At 44.1% G+C, this 18,250-nt stretch overlaps 1 protein-coding gene across 2 annotated transcripts in view; it reads left to right on the top strand.

Moving 5' to 3' along the window:
- The window catches only part of PAPSS1 (3'-phosphoadenosine 5'-phosphosulfate synthase 1), a 71,895-nt gene that overhangs the window by 47,681 nt on the left and 5,964 nt on the right, over window positions 1-18,250 (top strand). For both annotated transcript variants that reach the window (XM_084757620.1, XM_084757621.1), the window contains exons 10-11: window positions 5,055-5,323; window positions 8,698-8,927. In XM_084757620.1, coding sequence (XP_084613746.1) covers window positions 5,055-5,323; window positions 8,698-8,927 — 499 coding nt within the window. The remainder of the gene's footprint in view (window positions 1-5,054; window positions 5,324-8,697; window positions 8,928-18,250) is intronic.

Raw genomic sequence — 18,250 nt, forward strand, 5'->3', positions numbered from 1 at the left:
GGGTAGGGGTTCGAAGTTTACTGCCTATATTTTCCTTGGCTCCTGCCCTAGTTTGAGGAGGACCCCAGGGCCCAGACCCGCCTGTAGTTTTCGAGGACCCGCTGGATCCTTCTATTTCCTCATTCTCCCAGGCTTCTCACACCTAAAGTCTCATAGGATGTCCTCCCCTCTGACCCACTTTCCTGGTAAGTAAAGTGGCGCTCTGATTCTTGATCCTTTGGTCCTGCCTCTGCAGATCCAGCCTACCCTGGATCAGGAATATCCAGGAATAAAATGGTGTCTTTATTGAGAACATGCAAACTCTATCACTGTTCCCTGACTATACAGCATACAGCATGCTCATAGCACTGACATTTTACTAACCATTGGGTGTGACGTGATGACACTGTAAAGACTATAGATGCATGTGTGTATGTTACCTACAAACATGATGTCATTGCATATAAGGAACTAGAGCATCATTGGGGTTTTGTACTCATGGGAATTTTGGAATCAGTTCTCCCTATATTTCAGGGGCTGAATTCTCTCTCTTCCCTCTTCCCCCACCCCTTTCACTCACTCATACAGTTTTATATATGTTTTCCTGTATCTGTGCTGCTATAGCTGGAAACCATAAAGATACATATAAGGATATATTGACAGTTTTAATTCTAGTCCACATCATATAATCTATTTAGCTTTTCTCTATTATGTATTTAGGTCTTACTCTTGTGATAAAAATCCTTGTCCATTTTCCTCTGTTTGGTGGCTTATTTGTGCTGTGCCTGTCTTATGGTTTCATTGCTATGAACAGACAACATGACCATGGCAACTCTTATAAAGGAAAACATTTAATTGGGACTGGCTTACAGCTTCAGAGATTTAGTCCATTATCATCATGGTGAGGAGCATGGCAGCCTGCAGGCAGACATGGTGCTGGAGGAGCCGAGAGTTCTACATCTCGATCTGAAGGCAGCAGAAGGGGACTGTGTGCCACACTGGGTGCAGTTTGAGCATAGGAGACCTCAGAGCCACCCCGACAGTGCTACACTTTCTCCAACAAGGCCACACCTACTCCAACAAGGCCACACCTACTCCAACAAGGCCACACCTACTCCAACAAGGCCATAACTCTTAATAGTGCCACCCTCTATAGGCCAAGCATTCACACACGAGTCTTTGGGGGCCTACCTATTCGAACCACCACATCCCACTCCCTGGCCCCCAAAGGCTTGTATCCATACCATAATACAAAACTTCAAAAGTACCCTATATGCTATCACAGTCTTAGCAATGTTTAAAAGTACAAAGTTGAAAGTCTTCTCTGAAATTCATGTAATCTCTTAACTGTAAAATCAAAATAAAAAAGCAGATCACATACTTCCAATATATTATGGCATAGGAAATACATTACAGTTCCAAGACATAAGGAAGGGAGCACAGTTAGGAAATACTGGACCAAAGCAAGACTGAAAACCAGCCGAGCAAACTCCAAACTCTGCCCCTCCATGTCTGATGTCAGAGTGCTCTTCAGATCTCCAATTCCTTTCAGCTTTGTTGACTGCAGAGCATTTATTTCTCTTGGGCTGGCTCTGCTCCCTGTTAACAAGATACTTTGGCAGATATCACATGGGTCTGGCTTCTCTAATATCTTGGAGTCTCCAAGGCAATCCAGGTTTCACTTTACAGCTTTACAAAGTGGTCTCTCTGGGCCTCTATGTAGGGACACACTTGCCACACATCTACCTCAGTGGCTTTCTTTACTCACAGAGGGAGATCCCATAACTCCTTTCACACAATGGTCTGTCTGGGCCTCCATGCAGCGACTCCTCTGCCACATGCCTGACCTCAGTGGCTTTCCTTAGTTGTGGGTGGTGATTTCATAAGCCTTTTCTTTTACCCTTGACTATAAATCCAGAACCACATGACTGAAGCTGCCAAATCCTGCTGTGTGTTGGGCCAGGAATATGCCCCCTTCCCCACGTTCAGTTTCATCATCAACAGCTCTCTGTTTTCCGTGGGTTCCTTCACTGCCTACGCTTGGGTGTCCTGGAACTTGCTCTGTAGGCAAGGCTGGCCTTGGACTCAGAGATCTGCATGCCTCAGTCTCCTGAATGCTTGGATTAATGGCCTGTATCACCTCACTTGGACATAAGCTTTTCTTTAATTCCTTTTCACAAGATGGAAGCTTAACTGGATGGGATCTTGCCCTGAGGTTGCCACTCCCATAATTCCATTCTATTTTAATCTGTTTATCTCCTTGAACACAGGAATTAGCACCACTTCTTGGTGCCCCTTTAACTCTTGAACTATACATTTTGTATTTTTTCCTTTCTAAACTTGCTATGTTTCATAAAAATGTTCTTTGTAAGAGTAAAACACTGGACAGAGTCTATATTAGGCTGTTTTGAGATTTCATTTGCCAGGGCAATTAATCTAAATCTCTCCACCTTTGCCTTAGACAGACTCTTCAGACTAGGGTGAAAAGCAGCCAGTTATCACCAAAATACCACAAGAACAATCTCTAGGCAACATACTAATATTCTTCTCCCTCTGAAACCTCTTGAGCCTTGCCCCCACAGTTCAAACCATCCTCAGCATCACTGCCTTCCATCTTCCTACTAGGATAGTCCATTAAGCAGGGCTTAAAGCGTTCCACTGCTTTCCTAACCCAAAGTCTCAAATCCACATTCCTCCAAACAAATGCATGGTCAGGCCTACCACAGCAGTACCTCAGTTCCTCCCTGGTACCAACTTCTGTCTTAGTTAAGGTTTCATCGCTGTGAAGAGACACCATGACCAAGGCAACTGTTATAAAGGAGAATATTTAATCAGGGCTGGTTTATAGTGAGGTTTAGTTCATTATCATCACAGTGGGAAGCACAGTAGCCTGCAGGCAGACATGGTGGTGGAAGAGCAGAGAGTTCTACATCTTGATCCGAAGGCAGCAAAAGTTGACTGTATTCCACATTGGCATTGAGTGAACATAGAGGACCTCAAAGCCTGCACATACTTACTTCCTCCAACAAGGCCACACCTACCCCAACAGGGCCACACCCACCCCAACAAGGCCACACCTACCCCAACAAGGCCACACCTACCCCAGCAAGGCCATACTTCCTAATAGTGCTATTCCTCATTAGCCAAGTATTCAAACACACAAGTCTAAGGGGACCATACCTATTCAAACCATCATAGTGTCCTTGTATGTGAAGTTGTTCAGTCAAACAAGCTGCCTGTAGCCTGTTGCCTCCAAGTATCAGCTAGTCCGTGTTCTTTAAATGCTGAAGACTCAGGGCAGGCTCCCAGTGTAGTAACTCAGACCAGTCTAAGAGTACACATCACTGTGTTTCAAAGCTGGTTATGCATACGGGGCAGAGTAAGGAAAGAGAGAGAAGCCAGAAAACAACACTCAGTAGTGAGTGTGGGCTAGAGCCATGTTCAAGCAGTAAAGTCCTAAATTAAGAGGGGATGTTTGTGCTCCTGTGTTGAGGTAGCCTTCAATACTCTCTAGAAAGGCCAGAGTATAATTAAAGTAGGAAGTAAAACACGTTTCTTGACCTGAGGAGGAGAGTCCTGAAGTTCTATTTTATTGTCACTGAGATAATTAGGATCTTATCTGTCCGTATACAAATCAGGATTCCAAACAAATTGAAAACATTAAAGCAGTGATTTGTCCTGTACCCCTCCTCCACGTGAAAGCAAAAAGGTGTTAAGTGCTCACATATGCCTATTAAGACTTTTCTGTGCCTTGTATCTAATGTCATATCACCTATTTTCTTGGTTAAAAAAAAAACGCCCTATTGATATTTGAAAGGTAATTTGAGAATGCCTAAGGATAGTGATACTATCCCAAATATTGAATATTAAGGAATGTAACAAAATAAACCTCCCAAGCCCTAGTCATTTGTGACAGCTTCCTGCACTTCTGTCGTAGCACTAGAGGGGTCAGAATTGAAAGTAGATTGAAGATGATGTTCACTGTGAGAAGTGGGATGGAAGAGGCGGCTCAGCAGTTACACTGCTCTTGAAAACGACCTGTGTTTGGCTCCTAGCACCCAAGTCAGGTGGCTCACAACTGCCTGTAACTCCAGCTCCAGGGAGACCCAACACCTCTGGTCTCTGAGGGTACCTGCACATTCATGTACCCCTCCACAGACACACGTGAGAACACATGATGGCAAGTGATAAAGTTAAAGCACTTACTGTTTTTGGTAAAAGTAAAAATAAATAAGAGTAAGAAAATTCTGAGAGTCTCTGAGTCCAGTCATGATGGTGAGGTGAGGTGGCAGATGTTCAGGGAACAAGAAGCACAGAGTTCCCATGCCAGGGCTGTTTTTCTGTTCCGTAAAATTATTCTATATTCCAAAGAACCATGGCTTCTGACAGAGGTCCCCTGGTAGCAAGCATGGAGGAATGAGACCAGGACTGTAAGCAGACCGTGGCTACTCGATTCAGTTACTCTTGGAGCCTTCACCATTTGAGTAATAGCAATGCTATTATTATCAAGAGAGATTGTTGCTCCTACGTTGCAATCCTAAATCCAGATGTCATTATCAGATGACAACACAGTGGCTTTGTTCTCAATCAGAGTAATCTGCATGAATTCCAGTAATAGGTAAAAAGTGAAGCCATATTATCTTCGTATTCTGTCTCTTTTTATAAAGCCCTTGAAAATGACCTGAGCTTGGTTACTAAGATGTTAGGGTCTTTGGAGGATTTGTCGGTCTGTTGGCACACTGACCATGATTTGTAATTGTTGTAAGCAGTTGAATATTAGGACGGAAAGAAGGCCTGACAGTTACTGTCTTTTAGCCTGCACACTGGAGTAATTGCCCTGAGTCTGATCAGGCTTCTGTGTTACACATCCTCAGGCAAGCAAGGGCTGTTAATACTGAAGAGTAGCAGCGTGTGTTGGCTGTCTTGGAATAAGCAGTCACCAGACCATGGCTTTACCCATTTCTGATTTTGAGCTTGCGCGTTTGTTACTTGTAGTCATCAGTCTGTAAAGAATGGCTTGTCCCATGTAGGGAGGGGATACTGGAAAGTCCTAACTCTGCAAATTCTCTTTTCAGATGCTGTCTTTGCATTTCAGTTGCGCAACCCAGTGCACAATGGCCATGCTCTGTTAATGCAGGACACTCACAAACAGCTTCTAGAGAGGGGATACCGGCGCCCCGTCCTCCTCCTCCATCCTCTGGGTGGCTGGACGAAGGATGATGACGTCCCTTTGATGTGGCGTATGAAGCAGCATGCTGCGGTGCTGGAGGAGGGCATCTTGAATCCTGAAACGACAGTGGTGGCCATCTTCCCATCCCCTATGATGTACGCTGGGCCAACCGAGGTAGGCTGCTTTTAGGATGTCAGCACAGTGCTGAAGCCACTCTTTGTGACTACTGTAGCATCACCAACTGACCTACTCACCATTCCGTGATGGCTAGGTGACTGCTGAGTGGGGATGTCTGCTAGCTGCTAAACCCTGTGGGCAAGGTTGGAAGAAGTGATTTTTCCTTTTGTGGTTGATGATCCTAGCAGCTAGGGCAGTGTAGCAGCACAAGGCTGTTTTGTATCTACCAGCCAAGGTCCAGACAGTTATGACAATGCCAATACTGCTCTTTTTGCGAAGTCCCAGAGCAGAGGACAGATGTAGTGTGATTTTTGCTTTTTCTAAATTTTTCAAGAGCTACAGGGACTTTAGGGTATCAACCAGCTGTTTCCCTGTGACAGATACCTGGAGCAATTGTAAACAAAAGAGGTTCATTTGCCTCATGGTTTGAGCTCTTCAGTATGTAACTGGTTGGTCCCGTCACTTCTGGGCCTGTGGTAAAGTAGCACCTTGTGGTGGGAACAACTAGCAGAGAGCCTCTACAGTACTAGCATTAAAGGTATGTTCCATCACACCTGGCCCTCCTGTGTTTGGGTTCCTGGTTTTGTGAGGAGTAAATAGTGTAACTGTAAATCAGGTACCTCACCGGCTGGCCAATACCAATATATAACAGTATGTATTACTGGCTGCCTAAAAAAGAGTAATTACTTAGCTGCAGGCTCTCACCATCCCTATCTCAACTCTACATAAAGGCGCTGTCGATGTCTCATAAGGGTGCGTCATAAATTTGTGTACAAATCCTAGCGCTGGGAATGTGGCAGAGAGCCTGGGCTGACTTACCCTTCGTAGGCTTCATGTCTGAACACAGTCCTTCCTTGGCCTCATTTGCAATGTCCTTGGTGTCTAACCATATAGCACTACTAATAGAAAGAAAGTAGAAATAACATCTTTGAGTGTTTACGTGTGACTCGCACACTGCACTGATGCTCTGCGTGCATTATGTAACCCACAGATTTCACTCCTATCCTGCCAATGAGGCTTCTGAAGGCCAGGGAATGTGCGACTTAGCCTAGGTGTGTCAGAGAAAGCCAGAACTGAAGAGTGGCATCAGAGTGTACTCAGAAACTATTGTAGTAGCAAAAAAGGGCTCAGTATAGGACTGAGCTCAACTCTGAATAAAGCTTGCTCATTGGGGGATTGATGGACAAGGAGCATGGTTCAGGTCAGTGGATGGAAGGTTACTACAAAGAGACATTAGGAGTGAGTGAGGAGTAAGGGAAGTTAACGGACCTAGGGCTGGCCAGGATAGACGGATGCTACCTTGTATGGATAGAAGATCGAGGATTTGAGCAGGCATGGAATATGCAATGAGCAGATATTTTTGCTATACTGCTGGACACTGAAGACCAAGGCTAGCAGGCTCCAGGGAAGTTGACCAGAGTTAGGTTCAGCTTTAAATCCAGCAAGACACACAGTTGATGCCCACCTGACTCCATGGCCTTTGTGCCTGTTTGGCCTGATCCTCGGGCTTCATGATGTTTGTACATGAGTGCACTGCTGCCAAAGGTCTCAAAGTAGCCCTGTCCCTGATGGTGGGTGAGTGGGAGGGTGAAGAAGTTAGGCTCTGTGCTGTATATTCAGCACTTGGTGTTCTAAGCTGAGTCTACCCCCAGGTCTGAGTGTGGACAGTGACCGCAGACGTGTGGCTGAGTCAGGATGTTGCAGGTTCTGTTCCTGAGGAAGGGCAGTTTTTAACTTCTCAACCTTTGAGGAATAAACTACAAGATCTAGCAGTTGTGTTTCAGTGTTTATGACCTGGAGTGATTTAAGCAGCTTATGAAAAACTACCCATCTTCTTGTTCTCTTCTTCCTCTCACCGCTTTCTTTTTGAGATAGGGTCTTGCTGCGTAGCACAGGATGGTCTGTACTGTGCAGCCAGGCTTGCGCAGTTCTCTTTCCTCTGCTTCCTGCGTGCTGCCATGCCTGGCTCCACCAGTCCTTTCTCTGTAGTGCCTAACTTATGTGCTTGGCACATTTATAGCCTTTAAATGAAGGCTTTGATAATAGTAATAGTAATAGTAATAGTAATAATAATAATAATAATAATAATAATAATAATAATAATAACAACAACAACAATAGTAATAATAATAATAAAGATTTTATAACAACAACAATATAAACCTTTCATTTTTTTTTTAGGTTTTCCAGTGACATCAGGAACAAGCTTGCCAATAACACATATTTGCCAAATTCTCATACTGAAAACACAAACAGCGATTCTCCTTTAATCCTCCTCTGGGTTATTTAGAAGGCATTGGTACCAGATTTGTTTCCTTAGCACAAATGCACTTCAGAACAATGAGCAGCTGTTAAGGCTGTGTGGTTATCAACAGGATGTTCCTTATTTTCCAGTCTATAAAGATTTAATGACTTGGTTCTGAAATCCCATCCTAGGAATAGAGTGGGAGCCATGCGGGCAAGAGTTGACTTTCTGAGGCTTAAAACGGTGCTGTGAGTGCACAGTTTTATCTCTATGAATAATTAGTTAGCAAGCCGAACCAGCTTTTCTCTTGGTATTTAATAATATCTTTCCTGAAGAATAATTTTGTGTGCTAAGATGTGTCAAGAAGAAGATGGATTTGAGAATATACAACTAACAACAGCCATACTCTGAGCGTCTGAAGTTGTAATGAGGGTTCCCATTCAGGGTTTTCCCTTGGGGAGGGGTGTGTGTAATGAATTGTTGGAGGTGGGGACTTCTCTGTCAGGAAAGTTATCCTCTAGTTGTTAAATGACTCCGTGTTAGAAACGGAGTTTATGGTAGTGAGAAGAGACATATAAACAGGAGCAGCTGGAACACACTGCTGTGTGGATTCCTGTTTTTCCTTAATTAGGCCATGTTTCACACCAGTATCTGGCAGTCAGGATAGTGTCCATTGGGACGTGAAGCTGCCCTATGACCCCTTCAGAAGGCCTCCACATTCCTGTTTCTGTCCAAGGCTCAGGCCGCATCCTGACTTCTCTCTAGCCTTGCAGATTGGAGTTTGACCTCTGTGAATGGCTTCTTATGTGTATGTAAAATCTTACACATGGATATACGTGCATCCACACATCTTATAAGCAAATAATCCACAAATATATGCACATACATCTTCAGGTCCATTTATGGTTTTGGTTTGGGGACCTGATTTTAACTCTAGCTTCCCAAGAAGATACATTAAATTTGTCAGGACTTGCTACTTTTGGGCAGTGATGATGTGAGGCATAGAGAGAGGTGCAGCTCGGTGGGACAGCTGAACACAAACACACGGGCACTTATTGTCCATTCGCCATTTCTCAGCAGTCAGTCGTCAAAGCCTAGTTGTCTAATATGTAGACATCTGTTCTAGGTCCAGTGGCATTGCAGAGCGCGGATGGTGGCAGGAGCCAACTTTTATATTGTTGGACGAGACCCTGCTGGCATGCCTCATCCAGAGACAGGGAAGGACCTCTATGAGCCCACCCACGGTGCCAAAGTGCTGACGATGGCCCCCGGCCTGATCACCTTGGAAATAGTACCCTTCCGAGTTGCCGCTTACAACAAGAAGAAGAAGCGGATGGACTATTATGACTCCGAGCAGTAAGTTTCACACCGCCTCACCCTATGGAAGCTTTGTTGTCTGAGCCTTTTCTAGGGCTCAGCACATTGTCTAGTCTTTGTAACTTCTGATGGGATGCTTTGTTGGAGCTATCTCAGGAAAAGTCAAGTCAAGGAAGCTAGCGCTCATTAGCCTAGAGTTAGAAATGGAAGTAAACATTGGGTCTAACATCACACACACTTTTCTCATCTAGCGCTTGGGAGGCAGAGGCAGGTGGAGCTCTATGAATTTGAGGCCAGCCTGGTCTACATAGTGAGTTTCAGGCCAAGCAAGTAAACAAACAAGCAAGCTTCCACCCCCCCCCACCCCCCGACCCCCAAGCACACTGGATCTAGTTTCAGAGTTGGTGGTTTGGGGGATTTTTGTTGTGTGGTCCTTAGGGGCAGTGTTTATATTTATACGTCTGTATGACTGCTACTGACTTTCAGAATAAATGGTTGGAGTTGCAGACCTGATTGCAGTGGCTGGTTGTCCCTAGTTTATCAGAAGGTTGAGGCCAGGAGGATTACAAATTTTAGAAAAGCCTGGGAAAGGTAGGGAGATCCTGCCGTAGAGTGGGCTGGGGATATAGTTTAGTGATAGTTTCTTAGCACACATAAGGCCGTGCTTCTGTTTTCAGTATGGCCAGTATGCACATTCAAACATAGCTATGTACATACACGCATAAATGCATACATGGTAGTACTAAATATGTGTCTATCTCTTTTGGACTGACAGAATTATAATCATTTCTGAGTGTGGATGAGCTCTGTGTAAGCTTAAGGTGTCGTATGAAGCTGAGTTATAGGATCTAGTCCTATCTTAGCTATATGATCTGACTTCCAAGTCTTTTCTGCCCATGCTTTCTCACTTCTGCACTGGTGGCAGGGGGCAGGCACTTCCCTCCCAGATCTTCTATTGCTCTTCTTATGATCTACAACACCAAGTTATTTTCTTAAGATAGAGTCTCACTATGTAGCCGCAGCAGGCCTGGTACTATGTAGGTCAGGCGTGCCTCAAACTGAGTGCCTCCTGAGTGCCAGGATTAAAGGCGTGCACCATTGGCTAATGTTTGTACATAATGTACATGTGAGTCGTTTTGTTGATTGGCTCAGTTTACCTGCTTTTCAGTACAAATTACAATTCATACCCAACAAGTAAAAACAGGAAATTCACATAGGATATAATCAGTTTTAATTTATGTTTTGCCAGTTTTAGCTTTAGTGACACCATTAACTGAAAGTTGACACTGACCGAGACACATCCATTCTGAACATTAGTGCCCCCTCTCCCATGGATTTTTACATCAGCTTCATGTTTAGAAGCAGTGTGGGCCCTGATCCAGTATCCTCATTTAGCGTGACCCATTTGTTACAGAAGGGACAGGAAAGAAAAAAGAAATCTTGTGAAAAAATTAAAGCAGCACTGTCTTGTTTCTAAAAGGCATATAGATAGGCACACACTTGTAATCCCAGCACTTGGAAGGTAGAGGCAGGAGGGCAGAGGATTAGGGTCATCCTTGCTACATAGAAAACTAGAGACCTGTACCCTGGGGCACGGAAACCCTGTCTCAAATTAAAAATAAAGAAGAAGTAAATTAGGTAAACGAATTAGCATTTAAAAGTAAGTAGAAAGTGGGCCAATGAAATGGCTCTGCAGGTAAAGTTGCTTGCTGCCAGGTATGTAGATCTGAGTTCAGTTCCAGGGCCCCACATAATGCACAGAGAGAATGGACCTTTTCAAATTGTCCTGTCACCTCCACAAGTGTGCAATGGAATGAGTGTACCCACACACAGTCACACATGAAATGAATGTAATTAAAAAAAAAATCAGTTCAAGGGATGTAAAGCTTATTTTCTTTTAGTTAAGTAAATTATTTGGGTTAAAAGCTGTCCGTGCCTGGCATGGTGGCATGTACTTGTAACCCCAGCTTTAGGGAGCCAGACACAGACAAATCCTTTTTAGTCAATCTGTCCCAGGCCGGCATGAGTCCTCATCTCAATAAACAAGGTACATGCTCCTGAGGAATGACATCTGAACCTGACCTCTGGCCTCTTCAGCCACGTACACTTTCACACACATTTGCACAATAGTTGCATTCACAGGAGCCCCCCCCCCAGCACACACGCACACACACACACTCACACCCACAGATGTATGCACATGAAGGAAACCAAGCAAAATAAAAAAATGCCGTTCTTTTTCCAGCTCGTGGGCTGATGTGTTCCATCCCTGTGGTCCCTCTGTATGGTCACTGCTTTAATCACACACTGGACCTTAGACCCCATCTGTGTGCGGTTGATTGATATGCTGCTAAGGCCTCTGATAACTTTGATGTTTGGCTGAATCTGTGCAGTACCGCTTGCTTTAACTCTCTCTTTTAATCATTTAAAAGCTAAATAGTTACATCAGTTCTCATAAGATTTTCCAGAGATGAATTCTGTATTAGTTGCTTGAGTGGCTCATTTCCTTGGAATTTTTTCGAGTTACCAAATCTTAATAAGTTGTAACTTGGGAAGCTTTATGAATGCCTTAGTTTCTTTAATTTTCTGTGTTTGTGTTCAAATATAATTAAGTTGATGGGAATACGTTGGAAAGTGATTAAAATTTTGTGAAAAGGCGATCGCCTTTGATGTATTGAGAAAACAGTTATTAATTATGCACACATGAGCTTGTCCATGTTTGGTTAGTGGATATTACTCAACGGCAGCTTTTATGTAATTGATGATTTTTAGCTTTTGGTGTGATTGAATACTAGTGTAAGACAAGGCTGAGGGAGGGAAATCTCCTGAAGGTTTCAGGCAGGATAATTATTGATAGGAATTACGATAAAAAGTCATGTGTTTATATTTAGGAAGCCAAGGAAACTGTGTTTGCTTTAGAAGTGACTCAGGGCGATTAAGCTGTAGGATTGCAATCCTGTCATAGATATTACCAACGATTAGAGTATCATCTTTTGCATCTTATTTTCTTTATTTCTCTTTTAAAGAGTAAGTATTTGTATTCAGGTAGACAAATGCAAAATTATTTAGATTATAGAAGAGTACATGCGTAGAAAGTGCCCAAGGAGTTGAGCAAAGGAAGCAATTGAAGGGGAAATGTTCTTGGTCCAGCATCATTACACCTTAACAGGTTTCTTTCCTGTTTTTAATGGTAGAGTGTTCTTTAACTGGTGGACTGTTAGGGTGAGGGGAGACACATGGCCTTAGAGGTGCCTCTATTACCACCGAGAAGACGCCCCCTTACACCCACAAGACAGTTTGGTTTTGGAATGATGTCTGTCTGTCCACGTCCTCAAGGTGGTTTCAGACTTTTTTCCTTTTGTGTACTTTCACTGGCAAGCCCACCTAGTGTGATTGTTTCTGGGCTAAGACTCTTAAACCTGTATGTCAGGGTTCCTCTGTTGTTAGCTATCAGTTTTATATTGCTAAAATAATACATTTTTATACAAAACAATATATGTAGCTGCTTAGGTCAGAAAAGCAGGTCGCTTTGTCCTCTGGCCAGGCCAGGTCTCCTGGTGATCCTCGCCAGCAGAATTCATTTCCTTGTAGATGTAGGATTAGGTTTCCTGTCTGCTAGCTATTGCCTGACATTGCACCTGCTCCTACAAGCTACTTTAAGCTCTCCCCTGCCGCTTCTCCATCTCAGCATGCAGCCTTCTCTGTTCTGTTTGTTACACAGGACATAGTACCTCAGATCTCTCTCATGCACACCCTTTGTTTTGCTCCTAGCTGGGAAAATTCTTACATGATTAAATTTACCTGGGTCATTTTATGGTCAACTGACTAGCAGTTTGTGGTATTCCTATAGTATGTTACAGCATTCTGTGACAGTGACATCATGGGGCAGAGGTCATCAGGACCATCTTTAAAAGTCTGCCTACCTCACCAGTGTGAGGTTGTGCCTCCATTTCTTGATATAAACTGTGATACCCAGAATCAGCATTACTCCTCTAAGGTATTCAAAATCCTACATGTTGTTAGCTACTCATTTTTCCCAGCTGTGCTGTCTACTGTTAACTGTTAACGTGACAGGATCACTGGGAAGCATGCTTCTGGGGGATGCCTGCTTTTGCATGAACGGAGGTGGCAAGACCTGCACATTGTGGGTGACAGGATTCCCTGGGGGGTGGGGGTGGGGATCTAGAACTATATAAGTAGAAAAAGTGAGCTGAGAAGCAGCCAGCATTAACCTTTGTTTCCAAACTGTCTTAGTTAGGGTTTCTGTTGCTGTGACAAAAAACTGCCACCAAAAAAAAAAAAAAAAAAAAAAAAAACAAGTTGGGGAGGAAAGGGTTTCTTTGGCTTATATTTCTATGTCACCATTCATCTTCAAAGGAAGTCAGGACAGGAACTCAAACAAGTCAGGAACCTAGAGGCAGGGCCTGATGCAGAAGCCACAAAGGAGGTGCTGCTTACTGGCTTGCTCACCATGGCTTGGTCAGCCTGATTCCTTATAGAATCCAGGACTACCAGCCAAGGGAAGGTACTGCCCACAGTGCTGCCCTCCTTCCCCATCAATTACTGATTTAAAAAATGCCTTACAGGCTTGATTACAGTATGATCTTATGAAGGCAGATTCTGAGTTGACTTTAGCTTGTGTCAAGTCCAGCCTACTGCCTGTGTGTGGAGGCTGCCTTGCCTTCCCTTGTCTGATGGACTGTACCTTGAATTATGAGCCAAAATGAACCCTTCCCCCTTAAGTCGCATTGGTCAGGATCTTTTATGATAGTGACAGGAAAAGAAACTGAGGCACCGTTGCATAGAACATTGAGGTCCTTTTTGTATTACTTTGCTCTTCGCTTAACAATCTTGTCTTGACAGTTGAAGTAGTTGAATGCTGCATAGACCTTGCTATACATAAGCCATCCGTTCGGATACTGGGAGCTGTCTTTTTCAGTGTTGCTTGAAGCACCTTGTGTTTATTGTCAGTAATATTTTTCCCTGTTAAGTTGGATTGTAGCTTTGTGAGTTTATCTGTTACCAGGATCTCACACTTGCTCCCTTCCCCCATGCCTTCACAGTCTTTGTGGTCTTCGTAAAAGGACTTAAGATGAGACACACAGAGTATAGGATGGAGGGCAGGTGGAGTTGGTGGCAGAATACTATAAGGCACTCTCCAGGGTGAGAGTGGACAAGGTCCAGAGGTGAATGTGTTGGCCTACGTGCTCAGGTAGGTTTTCTATAGCCTCTTACAGTTTCTTGAACAGATACGTCTCTTAGGGGCGTTTTCCTGTTCAGGTGATTGACAGGCCCATTTGGATTAATTCTTAAGGGAGAGGTTACCAGTATATCTTTTTCTATTTTTCTATTATTATTATTATTATTATTATTTTACACAGAAAACGTCCTGCTAGACAGTAATGTTATAATCTCCCTGGTAGTTCAAAAAAAATTACGTCTCTTCACAGAAGCAGATGCAGCTAAGTTCCTATTCTGTTGATTAAAACTCATGTGACAGTACAGATTAAAAGTTAAAAAAAACAACAAACCTAATCTGTAAGTATCTCCAACGCCCATCTCCTAGCAGTTGCCGGAAGCTAAGGACCTAGTGTGGGGACAGGCTTTGATGTGGGGTTAGGCCTCAGGCACTCCAGAAGCCCAGCATTTCGCAGCAGCTTGGCATTAGTGCAGCTCTGCGATCTGAATGTCTGGGAGGACATTTTAAAGATTTTTATGAACTCAGGCGCTGGCTGGGATATGACTGAGTAATAGAGCACTTGGGTGCCATTGGTAACACCCTGACTTCAGTCCACAGTATTGTAAATATAATTAAAATGCCGGTTTAAAAAAGTGTGGTGCTAGGTGGGAAACCTAAGTTAAGAAATTTAGATTCAAGCGGGGCATAGTGGTGTGTGTCTTTGATCCTAGTACTCCAGAGGCAGAGGCTGGTGGGTCTCTATGGATCTGAGGCCACTCTCGTCTACATAGTGAGTTCCAGGATAGCCAGGGCTACATGGTGAGACCATGTCTCAACATCCCCCCCCCCACAAAGGAAATTTAGATTCAAGATAGTTAAACTTAAAAATCTGTGTGTCTTTGTGTGTGTGTGTATGTGTATGTGTGTATTTCCTTCTCTCTCTCAGTATGTATGTGTGTGTGTGTCTGTCTGTCAGTCTGTCTGTGTGTCTGTGTGTCTGTCTGTATAACTGGCTGTGGTATGAGTGGAGGTGCACACATCTCCTGGTGCACAAGTAGAGGTCACAGGACAGCCGCAGCCATCACATAGTCCTGGCCTCCCAACCTTGTTTGAGACAGGCTCTGTTGCTGCTCTGGTTGGCGCTGCATTGCTGGGCCGGCTGGCTCAGAGCTCCCAGGGACTCTCCTGTCTGCTTCCTGTCTTGACACAGGAGCACTGGGATTCCAAATGTGGTCTTCCATCGTCTGGCTTACGTGGGATCTAGGAGTTCAAAATGAGGTCGTCACACTCGTGTGCCAAGCACTTTACCCACTGAGCCACTTTCCCAGCCCCCTGATTAAATCTTTCATGTATTTCATTTAGTCTCTCATTAGAAAATAATAAGAAAAAATAAACAAAATTGTCATATATGATGCTATCCAGTGCGTTTTAGTCTCTGGGAAAAAAATAAATAGCTGTTAATCGGGATTTGGAAAGATCATTTTAAGTCATAGTCTTAAGCATTCTCAGTGTTTTGATGTGTTATAAATGACCTGCTTTCAAGTTGGATAAAACATTAATTAGAATAAAAATAATTAGGTCCACTTACAAGCCACCACCATTAGTTTCAAGGGAGAAATTCCCTTTTGTTCTTGGGAATTGCTTATCATCTAGTGCGCATCCTGAAAATGCTGGTGATTGGATATGAGACTTTAAACGATGTACGTGGGGGCCATGTGCTGACTCGACTCTTGTCCGACTGCATAGCTGATCCTGGTAGCTCTGAAGGCCACATGTGTGGACTGAGGGACAGCAGATGGCTGTAAAGATTTACAGCCGTCAGCAAGTGGCCAGAAGTCATCGTGCCTTGAGCCCTTCAAGCTGCTGGCCACATGTGGTTAGTGCGTTCGTGGTCCAATGTAGGCTCCTAGCTCGCTCTACCCTCCCTGATGTCCCAACCCTTCCTCTTTGTTTTTTAAGAGCTAGCATTCTGTCTGTCAGCTGCAGATTATAAAGAATCTGTAGCCCAGTGGCTTTGAAAAGAAAAAAAAAATGGCAGACGTACTAGGTTTTTTTTTCCCCCCAGGTTGCCACAGAGGATTAGCTCGCTAGTGTTATGAAATGACCCAAATTAAAACTGGTCTGTAGTGAAAGCGAAGGGACGTCTCTGTTTCGGGCAGATTCCTCATTACTCATAGGTAATGCTTTAGAGCTAACTCTAGAGCATCCTAGAAACGGCTCAGATTCTATTATTTGGGATTATTTTTGTAAAGCCATCCCATTGTGAAACTGTAATTTAATTACAGACAAGTGACCTTTGGGTCAAGTCTCTAAACCTGGCCTCCGATAAAAAGCAAAAATCCTTACGTAACAGAGATAGACACGCAGGGATGAGGCCAGGGCAGTGAGCTATCCATACACCACCATGTGGAAGCAGGAACTCCCATCTCATGACATGAAGAGATGCCTGCGGCATGCAGGGCAGATGGTGTGAAATGGCCTCACGAAGAGGTGCCCAGGGACCTTGGCTTAGAAATGCAATTTCAAAAGGAATGCAAGCAAGTCTGGATTTTAGACAGGGTAGCATTCTGGGAGGAGGGGAGGACTTTAATTTGTCTGGCTTTTTCCCTTTAATCACAAAGTTCAGGCAGAGTCTTCCAGGAGCGGCCTGCTCACTTACTTATTACCACCAAGAACCAGCAGTTCTTGCGTATGCCTTGGGCTCTCATCCCTGGAAGTCAAAACCCAGCTTTTCACCAGCAGAAGCTGCAGAGCCAGCGTGTCCTCAGGGAAGTTTCTTCAGGGAGCTGTAAACGCTGCTCCCAGGGAATGGAGGCAGTGTTTAGCTGCCAGATTCTCAGCTACACTACTGTTTTCCTTCAGGCCGTGGTGAGCTGGCTTAGGGACCACCGCAAGGTAGTCTCTGACCTGAAGATGCTCCAGCTGACTGTGCTGACACAGGTGCTGGTGGCCCTCAGAAGGCAGCGTGGCACCATCATTTTCCAGCTCACTGTCATCGCTCTTCCCCATCTCCTGAGCTTTACTCCTGCCCCTCCTCCTTGCTAAGCCTTGCCCTGGAGTATCCACCCCACTCTCTCCTCCATCTTCTTTGCTCCCCTCTTCTCTTGCCTTTTCTGCACATTTATTTTCTTCTGCCTGGATACTTGCTCAGACGTCCCACTCTCCTTTAGAACCAATCACGCCTTCACCCCATGTGTGCCATTTCTGTGGCGTGCCTCTCGCCTTCCACATCATGGGTTATTTCTTCTACTAAAGAAATTTTAGACTCTGATTTGCGTGCGTGGGTTTTGGTGGTTGCTTTGCTCTGGGTCCCTCGTGGCTTTCAAGTTTTAAGAGTCCTCATCTCTGGCTGCCATCTTGGTTTTCTCCCTAATCCTCTGGCAAGTGCGGTTTCCTTACTGCTGAGTCATCCTTCATTTGAGAGCTTATTTTCTGAAATTCATTTTTCATCTCAGCATTACAAGTATACAAATTATGTTGCCAATATTTTTTTCAATTTACATATGAAAGGCGAGGATAAACTTTATATATTAACCGTAGTACCCAGCCCATTTAGAGACCAATAGTGTAAGGTCAAGTTGCCATTTTTTAAATTTTATTTTTAAGGTTTTATTTATGGGTATTAGTGTTTTGCCTTCATGGCGGTCTGTGCACCACATGTCTGCTGCCCACAGAGGCCAGAAGAGGGTGTCAGATTCCCTGGGAGCTAGTTTTTCACACAGTTATGGTTGTGAGCCACCGTGTGGGTGCTGGAAATTGAACCTGGGTTCCCTGCAAGGGCAGCCAGTGCTCTTACCACTGAGCAACTCTCTAGCCTCCCAGGTTTTCTTTTCTTCTAAGTCATTGCATACAAAGGAGTGGGAGATAAACCCCACATTTAAGCTCCTAAGTGTTTTGTTCTGAGGCAGCATTTAGCTAGTGCTCTCAGGTCAGCTTTGATCATATTCTGTAGTCATTTAAAACATTCTCTACCTAAGAAGGTGTGGGGCCTTAAAATATTAGATCCTCTGTGTGTGTGGTGTGTGTGTGTGTGTGTGTGTGTGTGTGTGTGTGTGTGTGTTTGTGTGTATGTGTTTGTATGTGTGTGTGTGTGGTGTGTGTGGTATGTCAGTGGTATGTGTGTGTGTGGTGTGTGTGGTGGATGTGTGTGTATGTGGTATATATGTGTGTGGAGTGTGTGTGT

Source organism: Acomys minous (genome assembly GCF_964271855.1).
Source record: "Acomys minous genome assembly, chromosome: 14".
NCBI classification, from domain to species: Eukaryota; Metazoa; Chordata; class Mammalia; order Rodentia; family Muridae; genus Acomys; species Acomys minous.